The sequence below is a fragment of the Rhinoderma darwinii genome, chromosome 7 (assembly GCF_050947455.1).
Source record: "Rhinoderma darwinii isolate aRhiDar2 chromosome 7, aRhiDar2.hap1, whole genome shotgun sequence".
NCBI lineage: Eukaryota > Metazoa > Chordata > Amphibia > Anura > Rhinodermatidae > Rhinoderma > Rhinoderma darwinii.
In genome coordinates, this window is record NC_134693.1 from 135,409,091 (window position 1) to 135,426,269 (window position 17,179).

Consider the following 17,179-nt stretch of genomic DNA (forward strand, 5'->3'; position numbering starts at 1 on the left):
ACTATTAAATAGCTGTAAACCAAACCTTGGCTTCTCCATTAACTTGCATGTTTAGATCAGCCACTCGAGCATTATATTTATCAGTGGAGTGGCGGCAAGCGTTGCCGCTTCTCTCCGCTTACAGTGCACTTAATACTGTTTTTTGTTGTTTTTTTCCCAGTGTCCCAAGTGCAATATCTGTATTGAAAAAAATGGAGGTTGCAATCACATGGTAAGTAATAAGAGAATTTATGATACTTGTTAATCTGTTCAGTAATTAGCTTTTCCCCTATTTTATTTATTGCTTAATCTTCGTATATGCCAAAATGTCTAAATTGGGGTCCCCCATTGTGTTTTTGAGCCTGCCAGAATGTAAAAGGAAATCAGCTGAGCGATCCTCGACTATAATGGACAGTGCCGCTTCTCCTCATTACGGCCGAGTCCTGCCATGCTCAGAGCCACAACGGGGGGCACAGGGCTCACAAGGTGGGGGTCTCGGCAGTGAGACCTCCACTTATCGGACATTAATCTTCAGAATACCCCTGATTAAGCATTGAAACTTCTGACTTTATAGTGTTTGGATAAACCTCATGTAACTGTTTTATTTCTTACAGCAATGTTCGAAGTGCAAGCATGGTAAGCGGCTTCAGATTATATATGGGATTAGATGAGATTATGTTTGTATCTATAATGAAACAGATAATTAAAGTGAATCTACTATAACCCCAAACTGTGGCTCTGCAGATGTTTTAAAACTACAACTCCCAGCATGCCCAGGCAGCCACAGGATGAAGTATGTTTATGTTCACAAAATAATACAAGAATTGTGTGTTCTCAGACTTCTGCTGGATGTGCCTCGGGGACTGGAAAACACACGGCAGCGAATATTACGAGTGCAGCCGATATAAGGAGAATCCCGATATTGTAAATCAGAGTCAGCAGGCTCAGGCCAGGGAGGCCCTCAAGAAATACCTCTTCTACTTTGAGAGGGTGAGTAGAAATCTGCTTGATGGTTAGTAAAGACTTATTTCAAAAATTGTACCAATCAGATTGGAGCAGTGATGGTCGTGGTGTCTGATTGGTTGCTGCCCCTTGCTGTATTATCTCGTGCATTCAACCCATGAAATGTAATCTTTTCTAAATCTATTAACAACCCGCATATCACAATTTAACCCTCTGTGTTCTTGCCTGGCAGTGGGAAAATCATAATAAGAGTCTTCAGCTGGAAGCTCAGACCTACCAGCAAATTCAGGAGAAGATTCAGGAACGGGTAATGAACAACCTTGGCACCTGGATTGATTGGCAGTACCTACAAAATGCAGCAAAGCTGCTGGCAAAGGTGAGACATTCGGCATAATCCTTGTCTGCAGCGATTACACTTCTGACCCTGGCCAATATATGGATGGCCTCTCGTCTATTTTCGGCTGCTTGTCCCGTTTCTCCTGTCACTCGTCTCCTCTCACTGCCTGTGCCCCGTTCCTTATCTACTTGCTACGCTATCATCCCTGGTACAACTTTTTTTTTTTTTTTTCCGCCCATCCCTTAGCCTTTCATTTCCAGTTTGCTCTCCCTTCGTCCATCAGTCATTTCTGTTTCCCTCCTTTGTTGGTTACGTTTTCTCCTTTTACATTTGAAGTATGCAATTGGTATTACGGACGTCCGCCTTATTAAATCTTTTATCATGTTCGTCAAATCCATTTAAAGTGATACAAAGGTGAAAATTAAAGCCATTGCCTGCAGTCGGGCACCCACCCTAGTTCCTGATCTCTGGATCCACCAATGTCTTCTGGTGCGCTGCCTCTGCCACCTGTCCCTACGCTCAGGTCCCGGGCCTGGACTTTCATCATCCGTCCACGCTCCTGTATAGAGAGTGGCTCACTAAAGTCATTTCCTATAGAGGTTCCCGGGCAAGTCATGACCTGATTGTAGAGACGAGCAGCTGGAGCAGAAGACGATGGTGGATCCCCCCCCCCCCCCCTGCAGACAATCGCTTGCCAAAGGCCTGACAGAAGACGCCGTGACCACCCGGTCAGCAGGGACCATGTAGCAGGGACTATGGGGATGGGTGCCTACACTCTGGGTAATTTTCAGCTTTTGCCTGGTGTATCACTTTATGTACTATGATGGGCTGAGGCAATATTCACCAATAATAGATGAAATCGCCATAGTAAATGAATGTGACCTGTTGGACTCTGTATATTTCATTACAATGTGATTTTGTGTATCTCTATTTCCTCTACCGCCAGTGTCGATACACTCTGCAATATACATATCCCTACGCTTACTACATGGAGTCCGGCCCGCGGAAGAAGCTGGTCAGTCTGATTTATAGTGTTCTGTATTTCTTACTGTATCCAGTTCGGTCATTATAGATCGGTCCTATAGATAATTCTTGCTGCTTTTTATTGTAGTTTGAGTATCAGCAGGCCCAGCTAGAAGCAGAGATCGAGAACCTTTCCTGGAAGGTAGAAAGAGCCGACAGCTATGACAGAGGGGTGAGTACTGGGTTCAGGGGTGCGCTGCCCCCCCCCCCCCTCTTATAATATGCCCTAATACATATGGAAAGGGTTTGTCTATAGCAGACAGTCACCTTTAAAACGTCACGGCTGTCCTCGCATGTGAGAGACCGTAAAATGTTTCTGTGATTATGATCTTTTAAAGTCCAATATCTACCTTTAATCATCGTGTTGTTTTTATGTGTGACATATTCTGTGCGGATTAATTTATTAATACATCATTATAGTAGTTGGAGCGCTGTTTTTTTTTGGGATACAGAGCTCCGAATCCCCTGCATAGTCTGCACTCACTGCCCCTTTACTACATAAATGACACACTGATGTGTTACTGCAGCTGTCTAGTGCTGCAGCTCAGCCCAGGATACTTTAAATGGCTGACCTGCAGTACCAGGCAGAGCTGCACATGCATGGGCATAACTGTGAAGGCGCCTCAGCTCTCCAGAGAGCGTCATTGCCCCCTCCATTCTGCTCTGAGTCCAGAATATGGATAGGTCAGCGATACAAAATACTGGAAACCCCGGTTTATGTTCAGTGTGTTAGTCGTATGCATTAAGCTCCCCCTAGTGGTGGCAGCAGGTAGCTAGAATTTTTGCATTTTACTCTACACTATATTGGTGGTTTCTATCGGTAAAACGGAGCTCTGACCGCTTTAAAGATATATTAGGACATTAATCCACACATATTTTGGACATATTTAGGTGTATAAGAGAGAACATCGACTTTTAAAGTAAGTCTGGACTGTGACTGATAAGAACTTATCTGCTTCTTCTTTCCACAGGACCTGGAGAATCAGATGCATATAGCCGAGCAGCGTAGAAGAACTTTGTTAAAGGACTTTCACGATACATAAAAGGCAGAAGCATTTTTTTTTTTTTTTTGCAGGAAAAGTGAGCGCATGTTGTGGCGTGAGGAGGAATTGATACGGCAATGAAATACAGTAGATCTGAGGAATGTGAAGAAAACGAGAGAATCCACTTTTCTTACCCCCGCTCGTTGATTTTGGAATGTGGTCCGTTAGTAGTTTTTCCTTCCCTTTTTGTTTATAATTTTTTTTTTTTTTTTTTTTTAAGTCCCAGGCGCTGCTGTAGTCGATGCTGTACGCGGCATACTGTTCCATACGTTGCTCCCTTAGGGTTTTTCTTGTCCATTTTCCCTGTTCTTTAACCCTTCCATCCTGCAGAGAATTGCTTGGGCAATGAAAGGATCCATCTTCAGGGTTTTTTGTTACTTATTCTTCTTTCCTTTGTTCCGGATGGCAAGTGTTGGAAAAGTAGTTCAATTTTTTGAATGGCTGTTGATAGAATTAGATTATTATGCAAATTGTCATTTTGAACTGTTGTACAATTATACAGAAAAAAAAATAGAATTACAAAAAAAAAAAACACTTTTTAAAAACATTCACTTGTCTCGTTAGTCCATCTGTATCCTGCTGCTATACCATGGATGGGATGAGTCTGGGGGTTACAATGTTTAGGACCTGAGTGATATACCTGTAATACTCCGGTCTCTTCACCAGTCAATGGGCAAGCCAATGTGAGCTAAACCTGTCCTGTTTGCTACAGTGTGTCAGTCTGAGACTGTCTGGTTACAGAGTATTGTCTAGACTCGATACAATTGTAGCTCTCAGCTGTGAGAAATATTTAGGGCTGTACAGGTTTCGGCCTCTGGATGTTACCTTTCACTGACCGCAAGTAGAGATCTTTAAAAGGTTGAAGATTTGAAACTCCTCAAAGCTTTATTTTCAAGTGGCTGCCAGACACCTCTGGGGTTGGATGGGTACAAATGCATGTGGCCGGCCCTTTGTTTTCCCAGACGGGAGATGTTGAGGGACACTTTGTGTTTGTCATTGGGTCCTGTTGACTCAAGTATATGGTCAGAGTTTAAGAAAACGTTGAAGATTTACAAATGTGTCTGCGTCTACAATGTGGCGAAAAAACTTTGGCGGAAATTGCCTCAATTTGAGTTATTGCACTTTTAAAAGTGTTTTCCGAAAAGGGGGCGATGTTTGACTGGGCAGAGCTAAAATTCATTAAACTGGTGCAAAGTAAACCAGATCAAAAGTGCTATAAGTAGGATAGAGAGCTAAAAGTGCTATAAGTAGGATAGAGAGCTAAAAGTGCTATAAGGAAGAGTGTCCAACAGGTGCAATTTCTGCCTGCTCGAAGTTTACGCTATTAGGAAATGTAAGCCGTTGTGTATACTTGGTCTATGAAGCTTTGCTGCACTGCATCGTGAGAGATGTAGTCAGAGGTTGGAAAAAAAAAAGGGGGAACCTCCTGCACTGCAATGCACCAGAAACATTCTGATGATAGAGGATTCTCTGTCTGCCCAGTATTATGAATGCAGCTCTGGGTGTCAATGGAGTTTAAGGTGGGTTTTCTAGGGAAGATTTCTGCCCATAATGAGCGCTGATCAACAATATAACAAGTAGATCGGCGCTCGTTAAAAGGCCCTTTTATGCGGCCCGATGCTATTCCGTATGGGGACAAACAATAGTTAATTGTTCAATCGCCATTATTTTGTATCGTGTTGGCAGCACATCCCCTATTTACGTGGAGATATGCTGCGGACATCGATGATTTTACAGCCCGCATAAACTATGTTAGACAACGAGCGAGCGTTTGTTCGTCCGTCAGCTGATCACTGCCCTGTTTACGTGGGTCAATAATCGGCCGAACGAGTTCCCAATTATTGGCCTATATTCATGGAATTCTCATGATTTCCAAACCATCAATTGCCAGATTAAAGGAATTTGTGTACACAGTGCATCCCCGACTCTGTATGTGTCTAAGCAACCCCCCTTCCCGAATAGCACGGTCCCCAAAATCCTTGCTTTTGCGACCGACCCAGGAGGTTGTTAACCCCTTTATTGCCGCCCTGCCACTGTGCTGTAACTCCTTGGTGCCTCATTTTTATTAACCACATGCCTTCGGTCCCTGTGCCAGCCTTATTGTAGATAAATGAGATGTCCGCCCTGGTAGATGCTTTGGGATTAGAGCATGGAGAGTGCACACAACATATCACAATCACTGAGAATGCGGCTATAAATACCTCGTGTGGGGGGTGGTCATGCCACCGCCGTGATGAAAACTGTGTGGGATTTGACAAAGACCAGCTCCCCGCACTGTTATCTCGCAGGGAATGCGCTCGGTTCTTGGACAGGCCGGGCTCTCAGCTTTGTTTTGATAAGTCCAAGATTGCAGATATTTTTAGATGCCGCCTATGTACAGTATGCACCAACTCAGGGGCTGGGATGATGTGTCCCAGGAATACAGCAAGACCTCCCCCTTCTCCATATCCTAGTTATGTCTGTTTCTGGAAAAGCTGGGTGACAACCTAGAGGGTTGCCATCATACCTCCTGTATGTAGAATCTGCCTGATTACCCTGCATTGTATGAGTAATGGATGAATCACTGTATACTTGGACAGATTTGCCATTCAGGAGACTGGGAAAGTTGAGTCACTAGTAATACAGTAGCCAATTAACAAACTATGGGAGTTATCACCTGATTTTCTTAAAAGTTGCAATAGGATTCTAGAAAAGCTGGATGATCATCAGCCATACTGAGTAGAAAATTGGCCTAATCATTCCGAGATATAAGTGGGGGATGTGTTACTGTATAGTGCGGCAGAGTGGCCACAAATATGGCGCCTAAAGAGGTTGTTGCCTAGTGAGTGAGGTATTCAAAGACCAAATACAAATTACACAAACCATAGGGAGTATCCGCACATTGGATTTATGCAGCTGTGAATCAACATTTTCACTCCTAGAGACGATAAATACATATGACACATGCAGCTGTCAATCTCAGGGGTAATTAGCTGTATGCAGCTTTCTGTCTTTGATCCGTCAATCACTGGGATGATCAGTATATAGGATACATGCAGCTGTCGATCATGACTGGGATCAGAAGATGTGATACATGCAGCTGTCAATCATCAGGACTGGGATCAGAACACGTGATACATGCAGCTGTCCGTCTTTGATCCGTCAATCACTGGGATGATCAGTATGTAGGATACATGCAGCTGTCAATCTTCAGGACTGGGATCAGAACACGTGATACATGTGGCTGTCATTCATCAGGACTGGGATCAAAACATGTGATGCATGCGGCTGTCAATCATCAGGACTGGGATCAGAACACGTGATACATGCGGCTGTCAATCATCAGGACTGGGATCAGAACATGTGATACATGCTGCTGTCATTCATCAGGACTGGGATCAGAACACGTGATACATGCTGCTGTCATTCATCAGGACTGAGATCAGAACACGTGATACATGCTGCTGTCATTCATCAGGACTGGGATCAGAACACGTGATACATGCGGCTGTCAATCATCAGGACTGGGATCAGAACACGTGATACATGCGGCTGTCAATCATCAGGACTGGGATCAGAACACGTGATACATGCGGCTGTCAATCATCAGGACTGGGATCAGAACATGTGATACATGCGGCTGTCAATCATCAGGACTGGGATCAAAACATGTGATGCATGCGGCTGTCAATCATCAGGACTGGGATCAGAACACGTGATACATGCGGCTGTCAATCATCAGGACTGGGATCAGAACATGTGATACATGCTGCTGTCATTCATCAGGACTGGGATCAGAACATGTGATACATGCGGCTGTCAATCATCAGGACTGGGATCAGAACACGTGATACATGCGGCTGTCAATCATCAGGACTGGGATCAGAACACGTGATACATGCGGCTGTCATTCATCAGGACTGGGATCAGAACACGTGACACATGCGGCTGTCATTCATCAGGACTGGAATCAGAACACGTGATACATGCGGCTGTCAATCATCAGGACTGGGATCAGAAAACGTGATACATGCGGCTGTCATTCATCAGGACTGGGATCAGAACACGTGATACATGCGGTTGTCAGTCACATGGAGGAATCTTCCTCTGGTCTCCTAGTAACCTCCCTTCTGGTCCTCTCGTGACGTCAGCGGCTCCGCCTGCAGGTGTCGCTAGCAGGTAGCACGCGCAGTTACCAGGGTAACGAGCGCGGCCCCGGCTCCTGTCAGTCAGGCCGGGGTTGGGATGGAGGCCACTGGGAACGGAGCACCGGGGATCGGGGGAACCTTTCCGCTACCTGAGGACGAGCCCCCGCCGCTGATCAGGGACAGACTAGCCGGTATACAGAAGGGGAACAGCGTGTGTTCCCGCTCGTATTTCGTGGTGGTGATGGTTTTCGTTCACGTCTACATCCTGAATGTCATCGCGCTGCTGCTCTATGTGTACTACAGCAACGGCAACGGCAACCAGAACGGTGCGGACACTGCGGAGGGACCGACCGCTGCCATCTCCAGCGCTGCTGCCGTTTCCACACCGGCCCCAGACCACAGCGCTTACCTCAGACACGAGGGCGGCAGCGGGCCCTACAGCTACCTGACCCGGCTGGAGGGCATCAAGGTGAGTGACATGTGACCTCAGCTGTCAGGGTTCTGGGTCATGTGACCTCAGCTGTCAGGGTTCTGGGTCATGTGACCTTTGCTGCAGGGGCTTAAGGGTCATGTGATCACTGCAGTCAAATGAGACACATAAATGGGAAGGAGTTGGCCATAGCAACCAATCAGATTCTAGCTTTAATTTTTTAAAAGCTCTATGGAAAATGAAAGCAGCGTCCTAATTGGTTGCTATAGGCAACCCCTGCACTTGTCACTTGCATATATTTGATGAATCTTCCCCTTGGTTTATGTATATGATATGGCGTCAGGTCGACATGGCGATGATCAGGTTGTTTCGTATAGCCACTGGTTGTAGATTAATAAATGTGCGCGCTGCGATTGCAGGTACGGTCATGTTTAGGATCTGTTTACATCTGCGCTAGAGAATTCAGTTTTTTCTGCTCCGTCATAGGAGCAGAAAAACAGAATTCAATTCGAATCCGTCACATAAGGGGCACCAACAGCGCCTGTCGGACCCCATTGACTTTAATAGGCTGTCAGGTTTTCCGCCATGGTGTTCGTTATTTTACCAGAAAAAAATAGAGCAGATTCCTTCCTAATTCCCGGATGAAATAGAGCAGCATGTAGTGGTATTATATCCGGCAAAATGACGAAAACCTGACAGAACCCATTAAAGTCAATAGGTTCCGTCCTTTATTTTCGTTATTTTGTTCCTATAATGGAATAGAATGATAGAGATTCTATCACAGATGCGAACAGAGCCTTAGGACCTGTTCACACTTGCGTTGGAGGCTCCGTTAGGGGCCTCCATCGCAGAGCCTGCCAAGATTACCAGAAAGAATAGAGCAGCATGCTACGGACAATGGGTTCCTCCGGCTGCCGGTGGTGTCTGAAAAGAAGAAAACGGCATATCTAGGGGTCCGCTCCCTTCGGAGTTTCCTTCTCCGGCTCCCATACAACAGACCACACCCCCCATAGTACAGACCACACCCTCATAGTATAGACTACACACCCATAGTACAGACCACACCCCCATAACTGCGTAGAACTACTTTACAAAATTCTGTTTGCCTGCAGCCACCACTAGGGGGAGCTCCTTGCACACATTTATGCAGCGTCAATGGGAGCAGTGTAAATACATATACAGCAAGCTCCTTCCAGTGGCAGACCCCAGCACCCTTTTGCGCTAGACATGCCCGCCAGTCCAGGAGACACCCAGACAATTCGGGAGAGTATATTATTTCCTGCCATTGAGCCCTCTCCATATTTTTTTAAAAACTGGCATCGACAAAAAGTACATTATCGCAGCCAATCAGACCAATTTTATAATGATAATGCTTATTCATTGTATAATAAAAAGTTCTGCAACTCTCTAAAAAAAAACAACACTGTCTCTCAATTCCTCTCCATTGTCAAGTTCTCTGCATGCTGTCAGTGAATTGGAACAAACGTATTTACATCCAAAGGCTGAAAATCCATCCAATTGATACAAGTGCACGTTGCTTCAAATGAGAGAGTTCTGATACATTGTAACAAGTCCTTTATCTGGAATATCAATATGGGCCCCCAGCCCATCTGCTCTATAGTGAGTGTCGGTGCGACCGCAGTACCAGTTACCAATTACCAGGCGTGGGGCTTGCTGGGAGTTGTAGTTTCTCAACAGCTTGAGAGCCACAAGTTGGGGACCCCTTCCCTATAGCTACAATACTGCTCCATCCTAGGAGCCACTTCTCTACATGGAGACATTCATATTTTTAAGACCTGTTACTATCTCGCCCGTAGAACTATGTGCACCCTGGGGCGTTCGTTACGTCACTCACTGTTATCACACCCAGTTGCATCTTTCATGATGCCCGACAAGTCTCTCAGCGTGGATTTGCGAAGACTGGGCGAACATGCAGACGCCGACTCTCATGTCACAGCCCGTGTCTATTTTTGCGGTTATTCTACCGGAGCCGATCCCGCCGCGCTGTCCTCCTACTGTATTGTCATGGGATGATGCAGGAGGCAGATGCGATCATTGCGCCAGCGTGAGGTCCCGAGTAACCACAGGGCTCTGCGTGTATTCTTAGCCTGACCTATTTTTTCTATGCTAAATTGTTATTTATTAAACCTCACATATGTTCTTTGCTTTCCAGAACGTTGTTAAAGGGGTTGTCTTGTCATTTTATATCTCTCCTTGCTGTCAGTGAGTTGAATCATTCTTGCCTACATCTGTAGACTGTAAACCTTGAGGCTGTGTTCACACGCAGAGTCAAAAACGGCCTCTGATTTTCAGCTGTTTTTTGAATCTGAAACCGTTTTTATGAGGCGTTTTTTGGAGCCGTTTTTTAAGCTGTCTTTCCATTGACACCATGAAACACCGCTCGAAGTGACATGCTCCTTTTTACGGGGCATTTTTTTTTTACACGCCGTTTTTGAAAACGGTGGCGTAAAAAAAGCCCCGTCTGAACAAAACTGCGTTTTTTTCCTTTGAATTCAATGGCCATTTGTAGGTGTTTTGCTACCGTTTTTTCAGGCGTATTTCGAGGCGTTTATGACCAAAATACGGCTTCAAACACAGCGCGTGGACATACCCTCAGGGCTCATACACGCATCTTTGTCCTTTTTATACGAGTGCAAAGAATGGACTTCATACAAATGGCTTTCATGTGCGGTCCGTTTTTTGTAACAGACCATTAAAATCGGAAAAACGGATCCGCAAAAAAAACCGATGCGTGCGTCGCCCCAATAAAAAAAACGAACAGCAGACTGAAAAAATGAACTGATGTTTGCATGAGCCCTAAGGGTACGGCCACACGGAGCGGCCCTGACACGGTCACAACGCAGCCAACAACCGCGCTGGCACTATGTAGGATCGGCTGTCAAATACCTCGTTAAGGAGTATTCCGGTTACATGCGCATGCGCACTGCCGCTCCATTCATTCTCTATGGGAGCGCCGGAGATAGCCGAGTGCAGTGTTCGGCTTTTTCCGGCGCTGCCATAGAGAATGAATAGGGGGTAAGTTGTTGTAATTTGCAAAATCGTGCGGCCATAAAGGGTGTATTAATTCATGGCCGCACAATTTTGCAGATAAAGGGACGATTTACCCGCATTAACGTGGCTGTTTGACAGAGGCACCGAACATGGTTCCGGCGCGGTTGTTAGCCGCGTTGCGACCGTGTCAGGGCCGCTCCGTGTGGCCCTACCCTAATAGATCCTATACTCACGTCTGAGGTTTTGCTACAATCAGTGTAGGAAATTCTCTGCCAGTAGCACAAATCTCCTGTCCTGCCGTTTTGATAGTTTGATAGTTGCTACAATGTATCAGTGCAGGTAAATTCTATAAGAATGGAGGATTGTCTAGACTGGATACAACTGTAGCAAACCCTCAGCTATAGAAGCATTAGTCTGTACAGGTTTTCAGCCTCTGCGTGTAAACAAGAAAGTTCCTATTAACTAAAAGCAAGCAGAGATTTTAAAAATGGTAAGGTATTGAAACACAAAGTATATTAGAAAGTTGCAAAACGGCCCTGATCTTATATCTACACCGCTGTACGGAGCCGAGACACGAGCCTTCTCCCAGGACTGCACTCTGAAAGGTCTCCCCCCAATTTGAGTCTGTTTAAAAAGAAAGACAGATACATTTTAAAGGGCCAGTATCCCTAAAGTCGACAGCTTATCATATAAGAGAAGCAGCTAATATCAATCACACTGATGAAACATAACATTCAGCCTCTTCCCAGCCTGAAATGGCTGATAACAGGGAACAATAGAGTGCATGCACATATCAACCATAGAAATGAGACACACTTTCAGTTGTGTCACTTTAAAGGAGTGTCTGATTTGGACAAACCCTTCACAGATTGTAGGTCTCTGAGCAGAATTTGATTTTGGGGAGCACCTACGATCAGGAGAGGAACCACCGATCATTACAGTTGATGTCCAGGATTAGAAGAACATGGCTGTTTTATTCCAGAAACAGCGCCCCACCTTTGCATGGGTTGTGTTTGGTATTGCAGCTCCGCTTTGCTGAAGTGAATGAGGCTGAGCTGAAAAACAGCACACAACCTGTGGAGAGGTGTGGCGCTGTTTCTGGAAGAAAGCAGCCGTGTTGTTCTAAGGCTATGTTCAGACGCTGAGTCAAAAACGTCTGAAAATACGGAGCTGTTTTCAAGGGAAAACAGCTCCTGATTTTCAGATGTTTTTAAGCCACTCGCGATTTTCGCTGCGTTTTTGGAGCTGTTTTCCATAAAGTCAATGAAAAACGGCTCCAAAAACGTCCCAAGAAGTGACCTGCACTTCTTCTTTTTCAAAACGGCCGCGCAAAAAAACGGCCCTTTGGAACAGAACGCAGTTTTTCCCATCGAAATCAATGGGCAGATGTTTGGAGGCGTTCTGCTTCAGATTTTTGGGCCGTTTTTCAGGCATTTACGGCCCGAAAAACGTCCGAAAATAGGCCGTGTGAACATACCCTAATCCTGTACAACCCCTTTAACTCGGCATGTTGTATGTTTATTCTCCACGTTATCTAATAGAGGAGGGTCCCAAGTGTAGCACCCCCTCCCCACATTAACTGGAGAATAATAATAATTTTTGCCACCTTCCGACCAAAAAGAACGCCACGAAACACTCCGATACCTGCCCACGTTAAGGCATCACATGCTGCTTAATCCTGATATGATTCCTTCACCGTGGGAATTTTATACTCCTAGTCCGACCTTGTCGGGATCTTAGGTTTCTGAACGGTTTCTAATTCCCTTGAAGGAATGTGGCTTAACCCTCAGCGACCTCCGTATGTGACACGGCCTCCTCCGGTCAGCACTTTATCTTAGGACCTCATACAGACACTGCTTCATCTATTGTAGCTACGTTCTGGCTCCCCCTCCCCCCTTTATATCCCTATGCAGATTTCATACCATTAGAAATATCCAAATGGCTGATAATCACCCAATGTAAATGCAGAAAATGGTCATAAACGTATAATCATGGATGAAAATTTGTCGTCCATATATAAAATGTATCATTAAAGGGGTCCTCCGCATTGGATTGTGTTAGAGGGGTCCTCTGAGGATAAGCTGATTACAAGAAATTGCGCTGCTGGGACCCCCAGTGATCAGCTGTAATCTTTGCGGGACCCCGTCAACAGGTATTCAATTTCCCTGCAGCGCCACCACAGGAGAAATAAAGCAATACACAATTCTGGAATGACTGTGTAATCCTCCAGAGAGAGAGTATCTGTTCTCCGCTCTGGTTAATAGATGACGATCCCAATGAGGACCCCTTTACTGACGTACAATTCCCTAATAGGGTATTTGTTATGGCTTTAACCCCTTTAACGTTAATCAAATTGTTAAATCCTAATGGCCATCCTCCAACTGCTCCTATTGGACTGAATTGTTTGTAAGGTTGAATTTGAGTCCGTCCAACTTTTTAAAAACTTTTGACACGTCGTAGTGACGTGTCAGAAGTTTTGATCGGTGGGGGGTCCGAGCACTAAAACAAAGTGACAGAAGCGCTCGGGCGAGCGTTGGGCCGCTTCGTTTCTCATCGGCTTTCCACGGAGCGGTGATCGGGCTCAGTAGAAAGTCTAGGAGTCCGTACACTGCTCGCTCAGCTTTCCGAAGAAACGAAGGGGCCCGGCACCCACCCGAGCGCTTCTGTCACTTCGTTTTAGCGATGGGTGGGGGTCTCAGTGCTCGACGCCAACCAATCAAAACGTCTGACATGTCATTATTACACATTCAATCGCGTTTGCTTGTACTGATCGTTCATCTCTTTTAGGTCGGCTACAAACAGAAGCTTGAACTGGTCAACAACAAAATGTATGACATGAAAACGCTCAGCCTAAAGCCCCTTCTGTTTGGTAAGAGCTTCGCCCCCAGCGCCAACGTCTGCGGGTCTTTAATATGGGTGATGTCGCGCTTTAAGCTCTTGTAAGGGAATTTAATCGTCTTAATGCCGCCTCCGGCAGCCTGTCGTTTTAGTACAGCGGGCGGGGGTTGGGAGCCATAGAAATGAGCAGTAAATCAGCAGATCTAACCATGTCTGTATAGGGGTCACAGGGCCGGCGGTGCAGTAATCCTCGGTATCCTGCGGGGCACCGGCTCCTACACACACATTCCGTCCTCTCCCGGGTGTAGGGCCATTTCTTGACGCTCCTGGGCTCCGGTGCAATATATATATTGGGCCACCGCGAGCGTTTTTCTCCATACGAGAGCAGGCGGTGGCCCTAGACATTGCTGTTCTGGTAAATGAAGCATACACGAAACATCAATTATTATTATTTATTGATTCCCATTACAGCAAGTCATCCCACATATATACAGTACTATATACAGTCCTCCAAGAAGCCCTTGAGATATTTCATTGCAGGTATATGACCACACTAGCCCCAGTCAAGACGTCAGTCCTATAAGATCATGCAAAGCTGCCGGGCAAGATGGACAACCCACCAATACCTTGTATCTGGTATCATGATCAGCGAATCCCATGTCCGTCGCATCATTGGTGCATTAAAGGGGTTATGTGGGGACCAAAAACTATTAGCGGTGTACTCTCTGCAGTATGTGAGTCCGCTTGCTAATATACGTTCCGGTCCCCAGTCACGCTGATTCTGCGATTTATAGATTTAAAAAGCGCTGGCGGGGAAGCGGAAGTCTAGTTGCACAGGCTTCTTTGATGTCGATACGACTCGTCGTCATGTGACCGATTCCCGCTGTACTCCAGGAGCAGTAGTGCAGCGATTACATAGGGGAAAAGGGGGATCGGTCACGTGACGAATAGTCGTTTTGTCATCAAAGGAGACTGGACTAGACTTCCGGTCCCCCGGCAGCGCTATAAAAATCTATGAAAATCTCAGAATCAGCGCGACAGGGGACCGGAATGTTTATTAGCGAGTGTATTCATATATATGCAGTGAGTACACCGTTAATCATTTTTCCTCCCCACATAAACCCTTTAAAATTGATACCTCGAGTCCACATGCACGCACCAAAACCGCAGGTCATTCCGCAGGTAAAATCCGCACTTTATCTTAACCTGTCAGATACAATTCTAAGACGGAAACTCAAGATAAACTGACATTATACGGATTATAAAATCCGCTCTGCAGGTCAATTTACGTGCGTAAAAGTTCTGCAACATGTAAATGAGATTACTGGTACTGTATTACGCTGCAGATTTGCCGCAGGAAAATATGCGCGGCAAATCGCCACGTAAAACGCATAGTGTGCAAGTGGCCTTAAAGGTATTTCCGATTTTGATCATAAACCTTTTCAAAAGCTCTGCTTGCTGTCAGTAAAAATGTTCAGCTTACAGAGTATTGTCTAGACTGGATACAATTGTTGCAAACCCTCAGCTGTGAGGAGCTGCTTTTGGATGTGAATAGGAATGTTCCCATTCACTGACAGCAATAAAATAAAATGATACACAAAGTTTAGAAGAGAGTTTTGGGCGCATGCGGCCGCTGATACGTTGGACCATACCCTTAAGATCTCTTTTTTTCCATCTTATTGCATTTCAATATAGTGCAAGACGGCTCCAGGTGCGCTCCCCCAACCCATAGACCCCAATAATTGCTGTGTGGAAATAGTCTTGGGCTGGGACTTGTGTGCAAATTTAGTGGCACAATTCTTCTTATCATCTGATTTCCATACATATGGACATGTGACTTTCATTTTACTCTAAGGGGAAAAAAAGTTGCGTTATTTTTCCAAAACATTGTGTTACAGTCACATGTAAGTCGCCGTCACGTGAATTATTGTATTCCTATGGACTGCGACTATAATACAACAGACTTCAAAAAAGTATTTGTAAACATAAAGGGCACCCCCCACCCCAAAAAAAATCAAAAAAAATCACCAGTAACATGTTATCTCCTTTTTAACATATTTTTTTGTTATATCTGTTCCTAGGAAAGCTGGGTGACAACCATTATGCCGGGTTCAAACGTAGCGCAATTACTGCAGATTTTCCGAAGGGTATTTCATTGCGGAAAATCCACAGCATGAGGCCGGATTTACACGAGCGTGTGCGTTTTGTGCACGCAAAAAACACTGCGTTTTGCACGCGCAAAAGGTACTTAACAGCTCCGTGTGTCATCACCATATGATGCGCGGCTGCGTGATTTTCGCGCAGCCGCCATCATTATGACACTCCGTTTGTATGTTTGTAAACAGAAAAGCACGTGGTGCTTTTCTGTTTTCATTCATACTTTTTACTGCTGTTGCGCGAATCACACGCGGCACACGGAAGTGCTTCCATGTGCCATGCGTGGTTTTCACGCACCCACTGACTTCAATGGGTGCGTGATGCGCGAACAACGCACAAATATCGGACATGTCGTGAGTTTTACACAGCGGACTCACGCTGCGTGAAAATCACTGACAGTCTGCATGGCCCCATAGACTAACATAGGTCCGTGCGAGGCGCGTGAAAATCACGCACGTTGCACGGACGTATATCACGTTCGTCTAAATAAGCCCTAATACAGGAGCAGAAGAGTGGATGGGATTTGAACAAACCTCATCCACACTCTGCGTAAAAAACCTGCCGAAAATCTGTTCATAAATTGACCTGTGGTGCGGTTTTTTAATCCGTAGCGTGTGAATTTATGCTGCGGAATCGCTGCTCTTCTATTACGGGTTTTCCCCGTTGAATTCAATGGGGAGGTAAAACCCCCAACAAATAGCGGATGTTGTGATTTTTGCAGCGGAAGAGCTGCGATCCCGCCGCAAAAATCCCAACTCGGAAAAAAAAAAAGAAAAGATTATACATTCTCAGAACTCTGTGCTCCTCCATCCAGCCCGGACGCCAGGGATGACGTTTCATCCCATGTGACTGCGGCAGCCAATCACAGGCTGCAGCGATCACGTGGGATGAAACGTCATCCCAGGAGACCGGACTGCCGAACAATCAGAGGGACGCGTCGCCATGGCTACGGGTAAGTATGGGCCTTGTTTTTTTTTTGTTGTTTTTTTTACCTGCTATTTTCCGCAGCATACATTCCTGCCGAAAAACTGCACCACAATTTGGTGCGGTTTTATCGGCCGCCATTCCCTGCGGCGTCCAGGGCTGATACGTTGTGTACCGTTTACGCAGCGCATCTTCTCTGTGTGATCATACTCTAACAGTGTCCACCCATCTTTTCCAGACTCCTGAAAGACAGATCTGCCCAGTTTGTGGGGTGATGTATCACTGCATAGCTGGGTCACAACCCTTGTGAGAGCTGTAATGGCGGCCATATTGGTTGTCACCCAGC

The 17,179-nt window shown here is 45.7% G+C and overlaps 2 protein-coding genes and 1 long non-coding RNA gene across 4 annotated transcripts in view; 2 read left to right on the forward strand and 1 right to left on the reverse strand.

The window, feature by feature from the left end:
* Positions 1–3,892, forward strand: part of ARIH2 (ariadne RBR E3 ubiquitin protein ligase 2) — a 31,806-nt gene extending 27,914 nt beyond the window's left edge. For both annotated transcript variants that reach the window (XM_075831765.1, XM_075831766.1), the window contains exons 9-15: positions 161–211; positions 594–615; positions 818–969; positions 1,175–1,318; positions 2,226–2,294; positions 2,391–2,474; positions 3,274–3,892. In XM_075831765.1, the coding sequence (XP_075687880.1) occupies positions 161–211; positions 594–615; positions 818–969; positions 1,175–1,318; positions 2,226–2,294; positions 2,391–2,474; positions 3,274–3,345 (594 nt within the window). In that variant the 3' untranslated portion in view covers positions 3,346–3,892. The remainder of the gene's footprint in view (positions 1–160; positions 212–593; positions 616–817; positions 970–1,174; positions 1,319–2,225; positions 2,295–2,390; positions 2,475–3,273) is intronic.
* Positions 3,517–8,023, reverse strand: LOC142656832 (uncharacterized). Its single transcript, XR_012849764.1, has 2 exons — positions 7,882–8,023; positions 3,517–3,786 (listed from the first exon to the last, which is right to left on the reverse strand). It is a non-coding gene; the product is annotated as an uncharacterized LOC142656832 (long non-coding RNA).
* The window catches only part of P4HTM (prolyl 4-hydroxylase, transmembrane), a 41,873-nt gene continuing 32,157 nt past the window's right edge, over positions 7,464–17,179 (forward strand). The window contains exons 1-2 of the mRNA XM_075831764.1: positions 7,464–7,941; positions 13,702–13,783. Of these exons, the coding sequence (XP_075687879.1) occupies positions 7,570–7,941; positions 13,702–13,783 (454 nt within the window). The 5' untranslated portion in view covers positions 7,464–7,569. The remainder of the gene's footprint in view (positions 7,942–13,701; positions 13,784–17,179) is intronic.